We start from the raw sequence: 18,164 nt of genomic DNA, 5'->3' as shown, positions 1-18,164 counted from the left end.
TTTTCCCGATTCTTGTACTTGAGTTAAACAGTGTAGTGGTTGAATTAATTGTGGATCAAGACCCTAGTAATCAGGGAATGGATCTTAGTAATCCATAGCATGAAGAAGCAGAAAGGTAAAACTGGCTTTTTTTTGTTGAAATTAGATCTAAGTAAAGACTACGATAGCCTTAAATGGGATTTTGTGCTCAAAGTTTTGCATGCCTTGGGATTCTCGAATCAGTTTTACAATTTGATTTATAATTGCATTGCCACCACTAGTATTGTTGTTATGTCTTGTGGATGCGTTGGGAATTTCTTCAAGCCTTCTAAGGGGGCTCAAACAGAGAACAGAGAAGTCCATGGTGTCAAATTTGGCAAGATAGGACTGAAAATAAATCACTTGCTCTTTGTTGACAACGTTGGAAAATGTTCCATGGCTGAAGTTCAGCGCTTAGAAGATCAATTGCAGTCCTTTTGCAAGTTGTCAAGGTAGGAAATTAACTCCAAAAATCAGCTATTTGCTTTGCTCCTAACACTCAAAGGACCCATGAACAAATTCAATCTATATTGGGAGTTGCTATCCAGGCTCCGTTTGCTTTTTGGTAAGTTATTTACCCAGGTAAATGCAATTACTTGGGTAAGTTTTTCCTGGGAAACACTTACCCGGGTAAGTGCATTTACCCATGCTCTTTTATTTTTCATGTAAATAAGGCAATGACCATTTTAGCCATAAAAATCCATTATTAAAAGGGGCATTTTTGTCTCATTCAAGTGTTGGCAACTTTCCCCCTAGGTGGGAAAGTTATTTACCCACCAAGAAAATAAACTTTACCTGGTCCCCACATAAATCTGAAAAAAGAACATGGGATTCTTGGTCAATGGGAACCAAAATCCCATTGACCAACTTTCCCCCTCTCAAAATCCAAAAAAAGAATGCCCCCTCAAGGAAAACACAACGTTTACTTGGGAGGCCTCATGTTCTATACTAAGTCCTCTACAATTGACGGGAAATTTCTCGTGGACAAGATCAAAACCAAGCTGAAAGGGTAGCAGTCTAACACACTATTGCAAACTACCCATACAGTGCTTATCAAATCATCACTTAAAGTTGTGTCGATGTATCATTTGTAGATGTGCCTGGTGCCAAAGCAGGTAGCTAGTGATATAAATTCTCTAAGGCCTCGGTCACTTTTCGGTAAGTTATTTACCCAGGTAAGTGCATTTACCCATGTTCTTTTATTTCCCAGGTAAATAATGCAATGACCATTTAACCATAAAAATCCATTATTAAAAGGGGCATTTTTGTCCCGTTCAAGTGTTGGCAATTTTCCCTCTAGGTGAAAAAAGTTATTTACCCACATAGGGAATGAGTATCATACCCGGATAAGTGATACCTAAGAAAATAAACTTTCCTTAGTCCCCACATAAATATGAAAAGAGAATATGAGATTCTTAGTCAATGGGAACCAAAATCCCATTGACCAACTTCCCCCTCTCAAAATCTTAAAAAAGAACGCCCCCTAAGTCGTGACTTTTGGTGGGGAAAGCTGGAAAGAGAGAAGGGGTGATATCTTAAATCATGGTTGAGCACTTGAGCATGCTCAAATCTAAGGATAATGGAGGATTAGGTTTGGTTGATTTGACTAAGAGAAATAGATCTCTTACTTATGAAATTGTGTTGGCGCTTCTATAAACACCCAAATTCTTTGTGGGTGAAGATACTCCATGCAAAATATCTAAAAAATTGGATATTTTTAGAATGCTACGCATAAAGGAATTGGGTTAAATCACCTGTTGGGACAATTTAAATGAATTGGGTTGGGCTTGATTATGGGCACCCATCAGATTACTACTAATGATAAGGGTTGTCTTACTGCTAATGATTAGGGCTGTCAATAAACTCCAAAAGTCCAATATCCGATTCACAATCCAGTTATCCTAGACTTGAATGTTAAAATTACATTTCATTAATAATCATATTAGATGTGGATTTAAACCCATCTAATTCGATTAAAACCTAAGTTTCACACACATACATATCCCTCCTTATACCCAACATTCGTGGGAGCCTCATCCACTAGGCTGCCCCCCCCCCCCCCCCCTTTTATAGATATTATCAAGGTTTAAAGTATTAGAAACAGAAGGTGTATCGGAAAGATAATTTTAGGAGATGTATCGAGATATGCTTTGGAAACGCATAGATACAAGCAAAAAATCAAGATACACATGGATACACTAGAAAATCCAAAAAAAAAAATCTTTAAAAAATATGAACAATAATAAAAATGAGTTTTATGTGATTATAACTAATTTATTTAAACATAAAAACCATTATTCAATGATTTAAAGTATCATGACATAATTAGTAACCATTGAAAAATAATAGAAGAACTAAAATGTATGTGTATATATATACTAATATTTATTAGTTAATATTTTTTTGAAGTCATGTATTAGTTAATATGTATTATATATAGATTTAGATAATATTTATTATGTATACAAGTTAATATACACCTTAATTTTTAATAAATAAATATAATTTGTATTCACCTTATTAATATATAAATATTAATAATCAAATTTTAGCATTTGTTGGAAAACATCCACCAAGGCAATAAATATTACTTTAAGTATAAAAAAACATGTTGTTTTAATAAGCAATTAAGGTTGGCATAATTGTTAATTAATTGTTGTAAGTAAATGGCTTGGCTTCAAAACTTGTTACCTTCGATTTGCAATTTTAAAAAAGCTATTTGACTCAAATAACATTTAATGACATAAAGGTAACTCAAATATAAATAATATTAGCATTTAGTGATTGTCTCAAACTTTAAGGCTTAATTAAAACTTATATTAATGAGAGAGAGAGAGAAGAGATAAATTAAATTTAAATTTAAAAAAGTGAGGGAAATTAAATTCGACTGATACATAATTTGTATCAACCCATTTTGGGAGGTCGATACAGACGAAAAAATACAAAACCATCTAATTATACATGTTCTGTGTATCGAAACTCTTTCAAAATGATAGCATCGACCAATACGGGCTGATACGTTGCAAAATTTAAAACCTTGGATATTATTATACAATTATATATAGTAGGGGTCATGGTTTTGAAAACCAAACTGGACCAAACGACTAGACCAATTGGTCTGGGAACCAATAGTCAAAGTGGTTCCATTTCCAATCCGATTTTCAAAACCATAGTAGAGGTACAAGTCGGGCCGAGTTAGGTTGGGTTGATGTCAACCCTAGCCAACCCTAAACTATAAACCCCCAACCCAACCTTCAAGCCAACATAGTGGACCCTAACCCTAACCCTACCTAAAATCCCTCAACCCTGACCCAACCCAATGAACTAGTGTAAGAACACATTATATGTACATGTGCACAAGTACTAACCATATATAATATATGGTATTTGAATTAGATATAAATAAATATGAAAATATTTTACAGAAACTTAATTGGTTATCAAACTAATTGCGAGAGAATTTGTGAATTCCTGGAAAGCATTGTGTTTTCAAACGTTTTCAATTGTCAGAACCAGATTGGGTCACCCAGTCTAATCTTCATATGAAGTTATTACAAGAATGGGCTGGGCAGGTTAGATTGGTCAAGGTGAGTATGGATCGAATCCAACCTATTCAATTTTATTTATATGGGTCATTTACGACCTGGCAGATCAGATGGGTTGAAGATCAACCCAAACCCAACCCACCAAACTTCCACCCCTAGCTCTATTTGTTGTTCAGCACATCCGAACTCGATTAAACAGCCCCTGAGGAACTAATAGCAGCCCTTCAACTGAAATGTGCTACTTTTACCTTAATCTTTGCAAGACACACGAATAGAGCTCCACCTTGAGACGGATCCCAAATAAATTGCTATTTTTCACGCACAATAGGACATGAGCTTGACCAGTGAAAAATCTTTCATATGACACGAGGCAAAAGCAAGAATGGGTTCGCTTAACCTGTTGTTGGCAGGTGGAAACCGTGGGATGCAAGGAAAATCAATTAACCAGATTAAAGCAACAAAGTCAACAATAGACCATTATCTGGACTGGCTCCTTTTACGGCTCACCATTATTAAGTAGGTCAATCCATGACTAATAACTTTGCCTATACCAAGCTAACCCATAAATCTAGATGCCATAAAATCCAATTTTTACATCAGAACAAAACAAATTAGCTATAGAATCGTTCCACACAGAAAGTTAAAAAGAAAAGACAACAAAACCTGATTCAACCTCAAAAATAATGTTAGAACTGTTACACGCTTAAAACTATATGATGAGATTTTTACACAGGCAGGTAATATTATAAATAAATGATGGTGGATCTTACTTTAATCCAGATAATAAAAAAATAACTTACCTGAACTTCAGAACTGAATAAATAATGGCCAACTGTGAACCTAATAAAATTCTTGCTCAACCCTACCTGCTTCTCAGAATCTCTTTATTAGAAGATCCAAACCTACAAAATTGTTGATGGCTAGGACTCAATGCTATGACGTTTTTCCTTCTTGGGATCCGGAAGGGTAGGTAGTTGAAGACGTAGTTAAGCACCATAGTTCATTTTTCCGTACCCTGATCACCACCAAAAGCTAACTCAAAAATCTGACTGTAGTCATCTACAAAGTGAACTTCAATGCCCTCTTTTACATTGGATGCAAGCTCATCAAAGTCCCTTCTGTTAGCTGAAGGGAATATGACAGTCTTCACGCCACTCCTCCTAGCAGCAATTGTCTTCTCTTTGACCTGTTTGCCAAATCAGAGATATCTTTTCTTTGTCATAATCTTACCAGAAAGGACATGGTGACAACATTAAGGTGGAAATTTGGGGTATATAGCTACCAGAGAGGAAAAAAAACTTCAAATGCATAATAACAGCTTGTCTATCTTTGGATTCCATGACTGGTCAAGCCTTGTTACTCAGTATTGAAAGTAGTGAAACCATTTAAATTAAATACCAATATCTGGGGTTTTACATGGCCTAAGTTGAGAACCACGAAAGGAAAAAAAAATAATGGTTAACTATTGCCCAAGGACAAAGAAAGGACTACTCACAGAAATAGTGCTCGAGTCTGTCTTCTATAAGGATGACAAATAACATGATAAAGAATTTGGTTTGCTATCTACTCAAGATGGACGCAACCCACATTGAAAATTGTAGCTAAGTAAAATATGGTCTAAGATATTTCAGAAGTACTATAGTAGAGGTTCTGATGAAACAAAACAAAACAAAAAAAAGAAGGGTCCCCATGATCGTGATTGGGCAATAAAACTTGTGGGGTTTGGTCCACTTGCAGGATTTGTGGGAAATTTTCAAGATAACCACTGATAATGAACTTTTTTAGGGGGTGGGGATGGGTGGGTTCAAGTTCTTTCCATAGAATCTCAACTTTCCCTTTGCAAAGAATGTCAAAGAAAGTAAAATATATGTGCATATTTTTTTCAAAAAAAATATCTTCAGAAATTATAAAATTCAAAATCCCATGGAAAACCATTAGAACGACCTTTCTCACATATAATCAGAGAAGAAAGAACTAGATTCTGGCATTCAACAAATTTTTTTGAAACTATTTTCTCATCTTACTAATAGAAAAGCTATTTCCCCATCTTATAAAACCCCTGAAACTGCAAGATTTAAAAAAGCAATTGAAGCAGTTGGGACTTGGGACAGAGGTCAGATTTCAGTTTAGCTTAGTTTTACTTACACCACCAATTGGAAGGACCCTCCCTGTCAGTGTTACTTCCCCAGTCATTGCTAGGTCCTTCTTTACAGGCTTCTTCATTGCTAAGGACAGCATTGATGTGATCATGGTGCAACCAGCACTTGGGCCATCCTTTGGGGTAGCTCCAGCAGGCACATGGAGATGGAGCTTTGTATTAGCAAAGAAGTGGTTATTTGGATCTTTCTCAAGTAATATTGCTCTGGAAACTGTGTGTGCTATCTGGGCACTCTCCTTCATGACATCTCCAAGTTGTCCAGTGAGGTGGAGTGCTCCTTTCCCTTCTCCTTGTTCAACCTGGGTGGTTTCTACATACAAGGTTGAACCACCCATTGCAGTCCATGCAAGGCCCATCACAACTCCAACTGGCGTCTGATCATAGATGCGTTCAGCATGAAAAACAGGTTTTCCAACAAAATCAGACAAGTTCGACACATCGACCAGCACTTTCTCAATGGTCTTACTTGCTTCAGTTTCCTGGAGCTGATCTGTTTCTACATGTTCCTGCAAATGAGACAAAAACAAAAGTATGAATACATGAAATTGTATACGATGGTAGGAAAAAAATTGCATTGACCAATGGTTCCCATAAATTGACAAGCATCTGCTTCTAGGGACCAGAAAAGTACTGTCAGTTTTGGAAAATATAGGTAAAAGACTCCTTTTAATAATGTGACTTTTTTAAAGAAGAAAAACATGGGATTGGGGGAGTTTTCAAAAATGCCAAGGGCCAGATTGTAGCTTTATTTTCTGGTCCTGTTGGGGTGGAGATTCAGTTAATGCAGAAGTCCAAGCTGTACTACAAGGAGCAGAGGTTGTGAAAGAATTGGCAGTGGAACACTTAATTATTGAAGGCGACTCTAAACTGGTATTAGATGGCCAAAAGAGACGGAGATTGCAGCTGGTCCTAAAGGGGGGTGTTGAGAAGATTAAGTGGTTAACATCAAATATTTCAGTCACAGTTCAATGGGAAAGAAGATCGGTAAATGGGTTGGCAGATTTTCCAGCCAAACAAGCGGTACATAGGAATCAACTATTTTGGGCTCACTTGTAAGCTATATGATATAGTTTAGAGGCTGCACCTCGCGCCTCTTTGTGGGGAGTTTGTCATATGTATCCTGTGTTTTTTAATTAATAAAATTGCAACTATCTGTCAAAAAATAGAAGAAAAACATTGGATGATGTAGGTTCAATGTTATGCCAAACCTGAGAATTATTGCACTAGAAAAAATAAAGAGAATGAAGAAAATGGTCATGCAAAATCAACTTCTATGCTTTGCCATCTTTAGATGTTCCATCATGCACAAAGTTGTATGCCCCGAGATGATTTTATTTACAAAAACCACAACTTGATGCAAGTCAGTTCAACATATAGGCATTTCTACAACATTTTTTTGTCAATCCCATTATAATACATATTGTGTTCTGCAATACCTTTGAATCAACCAATAAAATATCTTCTTGTGGGATTTCAACCACTGGGAGATCCATCTGCATTTGATCAGATTCAATAGCACTAGCCTGCTCTTGATCCCCACCTTCCTCTGGTTCAGCAACAATCTCAATCTTCCTTGCCAAAGTCCCATTGCATTCTTCAGCAGACTTTTCTTTGTTTTCTTCTGGTTCAAGTTTGACTCCAATGGCTGGAGATGATTCATTTGTTACTTCTTTCCGCACAAGTTGTAGAGCAATCTGTCAGGCATTTAAAGCATGAAAATAGAATCATTCATGTTGGAGAACACCCCCCACCCTAAATTATCCTCTTCACATTACTGTAGTCACTCCAAGTTTGCAATAAAGAAATTAATATTTGAGCTAACCTTCCTGTATATCTTCTCAATGTGTTTCTGCAAATTCCTAACTCCTGCTTCTCGGCAATAATTTTCTACCAGAGCAAGAAGAGCTGCATCAGTCACTTCAACCTGGTGACAAATTATTACTTGAAATTCAGATCTTGTTTTGAAAAAGTATAAACATTAGTGGAAGAACATTACAACTTTTTTGGATTTACAAGTTGCAAGTTGAGCAGCACAAGTCTAAGCTTACCCAGGTATAAATTTGAGGACAAAATTGAAAAATTCAAAGCCAAGAACTTAATAAGATGGATATAATTTACTAAAGTGGAATAAGGCATTGCATGTTGATTTTTCAGACAGTTCTATGTTTTATAAAGAAATGAGTATTTTTCCTATACTAAATTATACCCACAAAGCTATATGATTTTGGCTAAATCCAGTCAAGTTGAGCTGGTGAGGAAGATGTGTTCACATTTTACTTCATTGCAGCCTTTCATATCCAGTTTGGTCCTATTTCTTCAAGTTATTCAAGGTGGACAGGAGCTCTTTGGCAGATCCGGCTGAAATTTTTAGTTGTTGGCCAAGAATCCAAGGTTGTGTAAAAGTTAAGATCTTATGGACCTGTATTCCCTTTGCTAGTTTGCTGTATGCTGGGAAATATGGAAAGAAAGAAATAGAAGAATCTTCTAGGAGAAAAAGAAAAGCATGCAAGAGATGGTAGCTGTTATTAGTTCAACAGCTATTGGTTGGGCGCTAGTGCTTCCAGAGTTTCAAGGACTGTGGAAAAAAGACTTTGGAGCTGATTTTTGGACTTCTCTGAATTCATTAAGGAATGCTGATTTCTGTTTTGATTCCTGGAAATGTTGTTTTTGCTTTTTTGTGGTCTTGCATTACCTTAATCTGGTGGGGTGACATCTTGTCACCTAGTTATGTTGTACTGCTTTTTCTTTTAGCAATAAAATTTCTTTCTTTATTTATCTTCAAAAAAAATCCAGTAAAGTTGAGGAACATTCAATCAAAAACATACTAATTCAACAAGAAATTCAAGTCATCCAGTTGAATCTGCAACTCTATAGGATGGAACACTCTACATTGTTCCCATGCAGTCATAGGTTTAATCCATGATTAAAAGACAAAGAAAAGAAACTGAAAGAAAAACACCATTTGTTTTGTAGTAACAGAGTAAAATTTAGTGAGTGTAACCATGTTTCAGTTTTTGTCCATTTCTCATTCATCTCTGTTAGCAGACTGTAGAGAGACTCAGCCAGATGGGCCCTAGTATCTGTTTTTATGTTTAAGTAGTATGTTATTTATTTTGTATGTTAATGGGCCTATCTTTATGGACCTGTTAACCTCTTTTGTAAGTTCTTTTAAGTTCTTGCTTAGCTGGCCACCCACTTAAGGGCAGACTTGTAATTAAGCTATTTAATGAAGATTAATAAAAGAATTAGCGAGGGGAGAGAGGAGATTATCAAACTTGCTTCTTCTTCCTCTTCTTCTTCTATTCTGCTGTATTCCTCTTTCTCTCTCATTCTTTTCTACTTTAATCAAATATCAGATTTAGAGAACAGATTTTCTTCTTGGTATCAAAGCAAGTTTTCCCTTTCTTGTTTTTCCCTTTTCTCTTTTCCCATACACCCTTCAATTAGGAGAGTGTATGGAGAGATAAGTTCCTAATAAATCAGAGGACCATTTGCCTAGTTGGTAGAGGGTTTGGAGAGTTGGAATCTGGTCGAAAGTTGCCAAGAAATGAAGTTGTATTTTTTCTACCCAAAACCCTAGCTGACTAGACAGCTTTCAAGTTATAGGCCAAGGAGAAGATTTGGGTGTGGCACTCAAGGCTTGGGAGGTGTATTTTGATCCCTAGAAGTGTGCAGTTGAGACTTGAAGGAGGTTAGGAAGCTCTGGTAGGAGTGGCTATCTCTTCTCTCTTCCTCCCCGACAACCAAGTGCAGTGAAACCCTAGTTTTCAAGTCTCCGACTATTGTACTGACCTCAGTTAGGTTTACAAAGACTAAAAAACTAGATTTTCTATTTTCATTTGATCAATGGAGCAATCTGGAAGTGAATTGAAGTAGATGCCAGTACCCGGGGTTGGTCCGGTAGATTCCCTTTTGATTGGAGTGACCACAATTAAGCTATATGGAACCAATTATCTAGCTTGGGCACAACCTATATGGATTTATGTCTGCACTAGAGGTAAACTGGGGTATCTCATAGGCAGTAAGGTGAAACCCGCAGAAACAGACCTTTCATATGAGAAATGGATGCAAGAGAACTACACAATGATCAGATGGTTGGTCAGCTCTATGCAGCCCCATATACAAGAGAACTACACAATGATCGGATGGTTGGTCAGCTCTATGCAGCCCCATATAAGTACTACCTCTGGATGTTTTCAACCAAGGAGATTTGGGACAATGTTACAGAAACATATTCATAGAAGTTAAATGTTGCTAGAGCCTATAAGTTAAAGAGTGATGTGAACAGTTTGAGACAGGGGGAGAAAAGTGTAGCGATTTACTACACCATGTTTAAGTCACTATGGCAAGAAATTGATGTTATGGAGACAGTGGTATGGGAGAGTACTAAGGATGCAGAGACTTTTAGGAAACTAGTGGAACGAAACAGAGTCTTTGAGTTTCTTACAAGACTCAACCTTGAGTTCGACATTACTAGGCAGAATATTCTAGCCAAGGATGAGGTCACTCTTGCTCAGGCGTATGCTATGGAAAGCGGTGAGGAGAGCAGGCAACAGGTATAGTTACTGGGTCCACCTACAGAACACTTTGCACATGCTGGAATAAAGTCAAAGGGTCCGACTGAGAAGAAAGAAGTGATATGTGAATACTATAAGAAACCAATCCATACTAAGGACACCTGTTGGAAACTTCATCCAAATCTTCTCCTTGACAGGTTTCAAGATAACAACAATAACAACAATTTCAAGAAGAATGGTCAGAATGGAAAGCCTAAGAATGCTAATATTGCCATAGTGCCTGAAGGAGAGAATAAGGAAAGTGAAGAAAAATCATCTACAAAGCAGCTGGCAGCAGTAAAGGCAGAGTTTGAAAAGTATGGGAGGTTACTGAATCACTTGGAAACCACTATCTCAGCATCCAACCCTTCTAGCAACACCTCATCATCCGCATTTGCCCACTCAGGTACTTGTACTTCTGCAAATGCTACTTTTCAGGCAATCAAAAAATCCCTTGGATTATTGATTCTAGTACATCAGACCATATGACCAGTTTATCTAACCTCTTTTGTTCATATTAGCTCCTCTCTGGTAGAGAGAAGATATCCCTTGCTAATGGGTCTCTTACTCCCATCTCTAGCAAAGGGGATATCAAGGCCTCTAACGCCCTTGTCTTATCCTCTGTTCTTCATGTCCCCAAGCTTAATACCAACCTTTTATCTGTTAGTAGCTTGACTAAATCCATGAATTGTAGCATAATCCTACCCATTGTGTTTTTCAGGACCTAAAATCTCAAAGGACAATTAGGAGTGGCCATGAGGCAAATGGAATATATTTGCTAGAATCCGTAGTACCCGGACATCATGGGATCCTACGTTCTCCCTCTCCTTCTTCTATCATTCAATCCTATGAATCCGCAAGTCGTGTTTCTCAGGTCGCTTCAGAAGATCATTTGCTATCACCTAGAGAGTAGAAGGTTGGAGGTGGTTCATGATTTTTCAGGCCAAGGTGATCCACTAGATCACATCTTGTGAACTCTTTTCCCTTACGTATTGCCCGCTTGGCCCCCTGTTCCTTAATTCTATTTCAACCATGAAAAATGTCATATCCATGAAAATGTCCTTATACTAGTGGAAGGCACGTGTTGCGCAAGTAAATAGCATTGCTCGTATAATGCACAAATCAACGCAATAGTTGTTACTTACCATTGTTATAAAACTCAGCGAGTCGACTCGCTGATCGGCCGATCCACTCGGTTTGTTTAAATATTTCTTTAATCTTGTTCTTTCTTGATGATTTTCTGCTTAGACTCGGTTGACGAATGTGTCGAAGGTACCTTGGAACTATGTGAAACAGGCCGTACCGATGAAGAGGGAGAGACAAAAGAGTGCACCGAGATTGGCAACATGACAAGGTTTGGCAGGGTGTTCAAGCCGGAAAATTTGAGAGGTTCAGGAGACAAGGAGAAAGTAGGAGAAGACAGAGAAGCCTTTCACAAGGCTTTAAAGAAGTCCGAGTACAATTTGATGGAGCAGTTGGGCCGGCACAGATTTCTATTCTAGAGCTGCTGTTGACATCAGAGCATCACCAGAATCAGATGTTAGAAGTACTTAAGAAGGCGCATGTCAAGGTCGACATCACTCCAGAAAATCTAGCAAAGATAGTCGGGCAGATCATGGCCCCGCGGGTCAAACCATTTTCAGATGATGAGATCCCGCCAAAAGGAACAGGGCACACTAATGCTTTATATATTGCGGTAGACTGCCGTGGTTTGAGGGTACCCGCCGTTTTGATCGACAACGGGTCCGGATTGAATGTCTGCACGTTGAACACAGTTAAGGCCCTTGGTCTCGGGAAGGCAGATATTAGAAAAAAGTACACGAAGGCCTTCAAGATTGAAATTCATCATCGGCGACCAATTGGTCACCATATTGCCCGACGATCAAGTGGAAATACCAGAGGGACAGGAAACGCTGGAAGTGCAGCATGTAGAGTCGGAGCTGAGATTCTTATTGTATCAGTTTGAGACCGTGAACTGCATTCCGGGAGGCTGGAACCCAAATCCGAGAGAAGACGAGTTGCCACCAAAGCTGAGGATGATGGCAAACATGAGGTTCCACCCCTGGAAAGGCGCTTGGGGGTGAACCAACAAGGCAGGATCGAGTATTTGATTCCCGAAAAGTACATTCCGAGATTCGGCATTGGATTTGAGTCGAGGATAAGCGATTTCATCCACCGGGCTTCAAAGAAAAGCAGAGCAAAGAGAAGAAAAGGAAGGGCAGGTGCGAGCCGGAAGAGGAACCCGAAATGCCAACCCCTTTCACTCCTGAAGAACAGGCGCGGCAGGATAGGGAACTTCTGCTCTCCATCCGAGATCTCGCTATTCAATCGGGCTGTGGACCCATAGACATTGAGATTGATGAGACTCGGGAAAGCCCCTTAACGTAGTTTTTCCTGAGATACAGATGGTCTCGAAGCGCACTCTGGCTCGCGCCAAGCCCTTCACTCCAGCAATCCATACCCGGACGTCCAAAGAGCGATGGCGTGAGCACGTCGCAAGTCTGCTTGCGGGCAAGACGCATGAAGAAGTGGTCGAGATGTTTCGTGCGGGTCAAGACATCCCTGGCCTTGGCCATATAAAACTAAAGGATGAGCAGATTACTTTGCCTGGGCCTCTGGGCCCGATTTTTCCAGCCGCTCCGGAGCTAGATTGTCCGGAAAGGAAGAATTTTTATTTCGAACCACCAGAAGTGAGTCTACCCGTTCCTTCTTCGACTACCCTTCTCGTCGTCTCTGCCTCTGCTTCGGAGACGAACACCGTTAGTCCTTCAGCCTCTACTCAGTCAGAGACTGGCCCTTTGCGGAGAGGCAAGGAACCAGTAATATCCGGGGGTGACGATGTATGTATCAGACGTTTCTTCGCCGGCCACGACGACGATCCTGAGGGAAATTACTCTCTTCCTTCTCCTCCGCGGCAGACGTGGGGCTATGTCACCGGTCCCCCCAAAGAACGTTTGAACATGCCTCATGCTGAGGCCGATAGGAGTCTTGGACCACCTAATGGAGTAGCCTTGGAATCTGTTTTGTCAGAGTCTTTTGATAGAGTCGTGTTATGTCATTTACGGTTTGGTCATTTACCTTTTTCTGCTTTGAGCCATTTGTTTCCCAATATGTTTAAGAGAATGTCTTCATCGAGTCTTCATTGCGAGTCATGTGAACTTGCAAAACATTGTAGACATTCTTATTCAGTAAGCAATAAAATATCTATTTCTCCTTTTCATATTGTGTGCTCTGATGTGTGGGGGCCATATCATTTGCTTACTATGGGGGGTTACAAGTATTTTATCCTCTTTATTAATGATTATTCTCATTATACTTGGATTTACCTCATGAAATCCCAAGATGAAGTACCAACCATTGTGCAAAAATTTCATGAACTTATTCTTACTCAGCTTAACACCCGGATCAAAATATTCCGCTCTGATAATGCTAAGGAATATTTTGAGAAGAACCTTTCATCATACTTTTATACCTATAGCGTTATTCATCAGAGTTCTTGTTCCCACACTCCACAACAAAATGGAGTGGCAGAAAGGAAGAACTGCCATGTCATTGAGGTTGCTAGATGCCTCCTGTTTGCATCACATGTTCCTATTAAATTTTGAGGGGATGTTGTTCTTACTGCCAAATATTTGATTAACCATATGCCTTCTCGGGTTTTGGGTTTCAAAACCCCATTTAGCCTTCTCTTTCCGGATGAGGATTTCTTTTCTCTTCCTCTCTGAGTTTTTGGGTGCACTTGCTATGTACATGTTCATATTCATCAGAGACAAATGTGAGCCTAAGGCACATAAGTGTGTCTTCTTAGGATATGCTTCCACACAAAAGGGATATTGTTGTTTTGATCCAGTTCATGGCACCCGTTTTATCTCTAGGGATGTCACATTTGCTAAGTCTACTCCTTTCTTTGGTGTTTCTCTTGAGGAGGAGCATTCTGAGGAGGCATTTGCTATGTCCCCAGCTGTTCCTCTTCTAGTTCCCTTTGAGTCTTCTATTTTTTTGATCAGTAACAAGAAACTTTATTAATGATGTGAAACTATGTGAAACTTTAATTACAACAAGAGGGGGGAGGTAAAATGTCTTAACTCCCCATCAACAGAGTACATTGGAGGAAAGTTAAAAATTAGCCCAAAATATAGATTCCCTATTCACCCTTTGCTTGGCTAACCCATCAGCAACTAAGTTAGCAGTCCTTTTCACCCAGCTATATTGCATTACCACATCCCTACTCAGCCATTTGAATTTTTTCCTCTCATTGTTATACCTCCACAAACCACTGTCTTCTTCTTTTAGTCTTTTATTGATCGATCTTCCTCTGTTGCCTCTCCTTCAACTAGGTCTACCTCTCATGTTCCTACTCCTCCAGCTCATCCTCCTAGTTTTCCCTCACATCCCATCATCCAAAGGTGGTACCAAAGACAAAGATTCATGCATGGGCAAGTTATTTCCACTCCTTCAACAGAGCCTCTGGTACCTCCCATCACTTTTGAGGTAACAGGTCAGCCTTCATCTAACCCTTCTGCTACCTTCCCAAACCTTGATCTTCCTATTGCCCTTCGCAAAGGCAAGTGGAAGTGTACAACACATTGTATCTCTAAACACCTGCCCTATAGCCTTCTATCCCCTACCTATTACTCTTTTCTTGCCTTTGTTTCTACCCATGTGATTCCCAGGTCTGTACCAGAAGCCCTGTCCAAACTTGAATGAAGGGATGCTATGATGATTGAACTAGATGCTTTGCATAAGAACCACACCTAGGATATTGTGGATTTGCCTGAAGGGAAGGAACCAATAGGTTGTAAATGGGTGTTCACTATTAAGTATCATTCCGATAGCACTGTTGAGAGATTTAAGGCTAGATTGGTTGCTAATGTCTACACTTAGATGTATGGTGTTGATTACCTTGAGACTTTTGCTCTTGTGGCTAAGATGACTTCAATTCGAGTTTTGTTGTCTCTAGCTACTAATTTTGAACATGAAAAGGTTTATATGTCTTTGCCTACGGGGATGTATGAAAAGAAAATGAAGGGAAGGTGTGTAAACTACAAAAATCCATTTATGGTCTCAAACAATCTCCTCGAGCCTGGTTTGAGAGATTCAGAGCTACCCTTGTCTCTTTTGGTTACGCACAAACTCAATTTGACCATACTTTGTTTATGAAAAGAAGTAACTGTTTGGCGACTATTCTAATTGTTTATGTTGATGACATTGTGGTTACAGATAATGACACCCAGGAAGTGGTTAAGCTCAAAAGATTTTTTAACTCTAAATTTGATATCAAGGATTTGGGGGATCTTAGATATTTCTTGGGAATTGAAGTTGCTAGATCTAAGGATGGTATCTTCATTTCTCAATGCAAGTATGTCTTGACCTCCTTGCCGAGACTGGTAAACTTGGTGCTAAACTGGCTTCCACCCCTATAGACCTCAATCATAAGCTCTTTGTTGCTGATGGTGAACTGTTGTCTGATAGGGGAGTGTTTCAGAGACTGCTAGGGAAGTTGTTATATCTCTACATGACTCGGCCAGATATTTCCTTTATGCATTCTCCCATAGATATACATTTAAGTAGCTACAGAAAGAGTTTTGTGTTACTTGAAAGGCACTCCAGGGAAAGGTATTCTATTTGCCAAGCATGGACACACGAAGCTGGAGGCATATACTAATGCTGACTAGACTGGATGTATTGATGATAGGAGATCCACCTCAGGATATTGTGCTTTGGTGACAGGGAACATTGTCTCATGGAGTAAGGAACAGTTTGTAGTAGCTAGATCCTCAACTAAAGCAGAGTATAGGGCAATGGCACATGGAGTGTCAGAATTAATGTGGCTGAGATCACTTTTGAAAGAGTTGGGTATTGACTATGAAAAGCCAATGATGCTCTACTGTGACAACCGGGCAACTATCAACATTGCACATAGTCCTGTTCAACATGACAGAACTAAGCACATAGAGGTTGATAGCCATTTTATACAGGAGAGAATTGCTTTAGGGGAAGTTTTCTTGCCATTTATCTCTTCAGAAGAGTAGTTGGCTGATGTTTTGACCAAAGGTGTTCCAAAAGGGAAGCTAACACACTATATAAGCAAGTTGGGCATGATTGACATCTATGCTTAGCTTGAGGGGGAGTGTAGAGAGACTAGGCTGAATGGGCCCTAGTATTTGTTTTTATGTTTAAGAAGTAGTATGTTATTTATTTTGTGTGTTAATGGGCCTGTTAACCTCTTTTATAAGTTCTTTTACGTTCTTGATTAGCTGCCACCCACTTAAGGGCAGACTTGTAATTAACCTAGTTAATGAAGATTAATAAAAGAATTAGTGAAGGGAGAGAGGAGATTGTCGAACTCTCTTCTTCTTCCTCTTCTTCTTCTCCATCTTCTTCTTCTATTCTGCTGTATTCCTCTTTCTCTCTCATTCCTTTCTACTTCAACCAAGTTCTTTATATCAGATTTAGAGGACATATTTACTTCTCAGACAAATAAAAACATAATTGGAAAATGGGTCCCCTTTGTGGGCCTCATATGTTGGCATCATTTGTAAGCCCACCAATATGTGAGCCCTAATGTGTGGGAAACACCTGTTCTAGAGTGAGCATAAAAATTTTTCCCAAAATCACTTAGAAACAAAGTAAAATCGTGGTTCCATAAGTATTATTTTACTTTTACCTGCTATACAAATAAAATAATGTTGAACCAAATAGCGTAAGAGCCAAAATGAAGGTAAAATTTGCATTCCCATCCATTTTAATTTGAAATAAATAGATCAGGAGGAAAGAAATCGGTTCAAGAAAAAGTAGCTAGTGGTTTATACTTGTTCAGGTTTGATGCCACAAGCTTCCCTAGTTGTCTTTTCCAAATAATCCCTGGCAATGTGCATCTTCTCATCAGTTATATAGCCAGCAATGGCAATGATCTCCATTCTGTCCAAGAGAGGATTGGGTATCATTTCTACTACATTTGCTGTGCAGACAAACAGAACCTACAAAGAAAATACCAGAAAAGGATGTGAAGGTTAGATACTTCATCTGTAAGCACATTTGACTAATTGTAATTATGTACAAAATGTTATACCATACTATAATAAATTATGGTGTACATGTTAAAGTCAATTTATCTAAAATCTGGCTGCAACTTGGGCGGGCTGCGGTTGACTATTTCCCAAAATTTGATTGGGCCCAGCCCATAGGCCCGAGCCCAATGCTGTGTAAATTCCTCAAGTCAGGTACTTGACTTGCATCCAGATCCAAAATGTGTACATGTTATATGAAACAAAATGATTCAAAAACCTACAATACACTTTTTTCAGTAAAAGCATACAATACAATTACACATGTAAATCAGGCTTATACTATAAATCCCAACCTAACAAAAAAAGTAATTCAGAATAGCATCCTTGCTCCACGCATCACTCCCACACACACAAGAAAAAAGAACTTGAAATTGAGTTTAAGTACTTTTAGTTACAACTTGGAAGATATACTAACTATTAGTTGGAAGTAAGAGAAACTTATGATGAAAGCAACGGAGAGTCAATTTGGTGATGCAATGACTAGCCTAGGCTATGTGGTGACTAGATGGTTCCTAGGGGCTAACTAATTGACCAAAAAGAAAGAAATGTTCGCAAGGTGCCAACCAGCTGGTTGGTAAGGTCTCCTACTGGTTGTAGCGAGACTTGGGATCGAATCCCACCTGCACCTGGATTGGGGGGGGGGGGGGGGTCGGTTATGGGTTGGGGGATGGGCTACCCCCCGTTGTGTAGCCCTTCAAAAGATATAAAAAAAAAGAAAGATACATTCAAATAATGATGCAATCTCATATTAATAAAGCTTTTGCAACAAATATGATATACAATATTCAATATAAAATCTTTGGTTGCAAACATAAAA

The 18,164-nt window shown here is 38.9% G+C and overlaps 1 protein-coding gene across 1 annotated transcript in view; it reads right to left on the bottom strand.

Annotated features, from left to right (window-relative positions):
- Positions 1-4,139: 4,139 nt before the first annotated feature.
- The window catches only part of LOC104605082 (lon protease homolog 1, mitochondrial-like), a 42,992-nt gene continuing 28,967 nt past the window's right edge, over positions 4,140-18,164 (bottom strand). Inside the window, exons 16-20 of the mRNA XM_010269699.3 lie at positions 17,090-17,257; positions 7,544-7,645; positions 7,158-7,415; positions 5,709-6,227; positions 4,140-4,749 (exon numbers count right to left, since the gene is read on the bottom strand). Coding sequence (XP_010268001.1) covers positions 4,564-4,749; positions 5,709-6,227; positions 7,158-7,415; positions 7,544-7,645; positions 17,090-17,257 — 1,233 coding nt within the window. The 3' untranslated portion in view covers positions 4,140-4,563. The remainder of the gene's footprint in view (positions 4,750-5,708; positions 6,228-7,157; positions 7,416-7,543; positions 7,646-17,089; positions 17,258-18,164) is intronic.

The sequence above is a fragment of the Nelumbo nucifera genome, chromosome 4 (assembly GCF_055504915.1).
Source record: "Nelumbo nucifera cultivar China Antique chromosome 4, China Antique-T2T, whole genome shotgun sequence".
NCBI classification, from domain to species: Eukaryota; Viridiplantae; Streptophyta; class Magnoliopsida; order Proteales; family Nelumbonaceae; genus Nelumbo; species Nelumbo nucifera.
The sequence above is the reverse complement of the archived record's forward strand: the minus strand, read 5'-3'. Positions and strand labels throughout refer to the sequence as shown.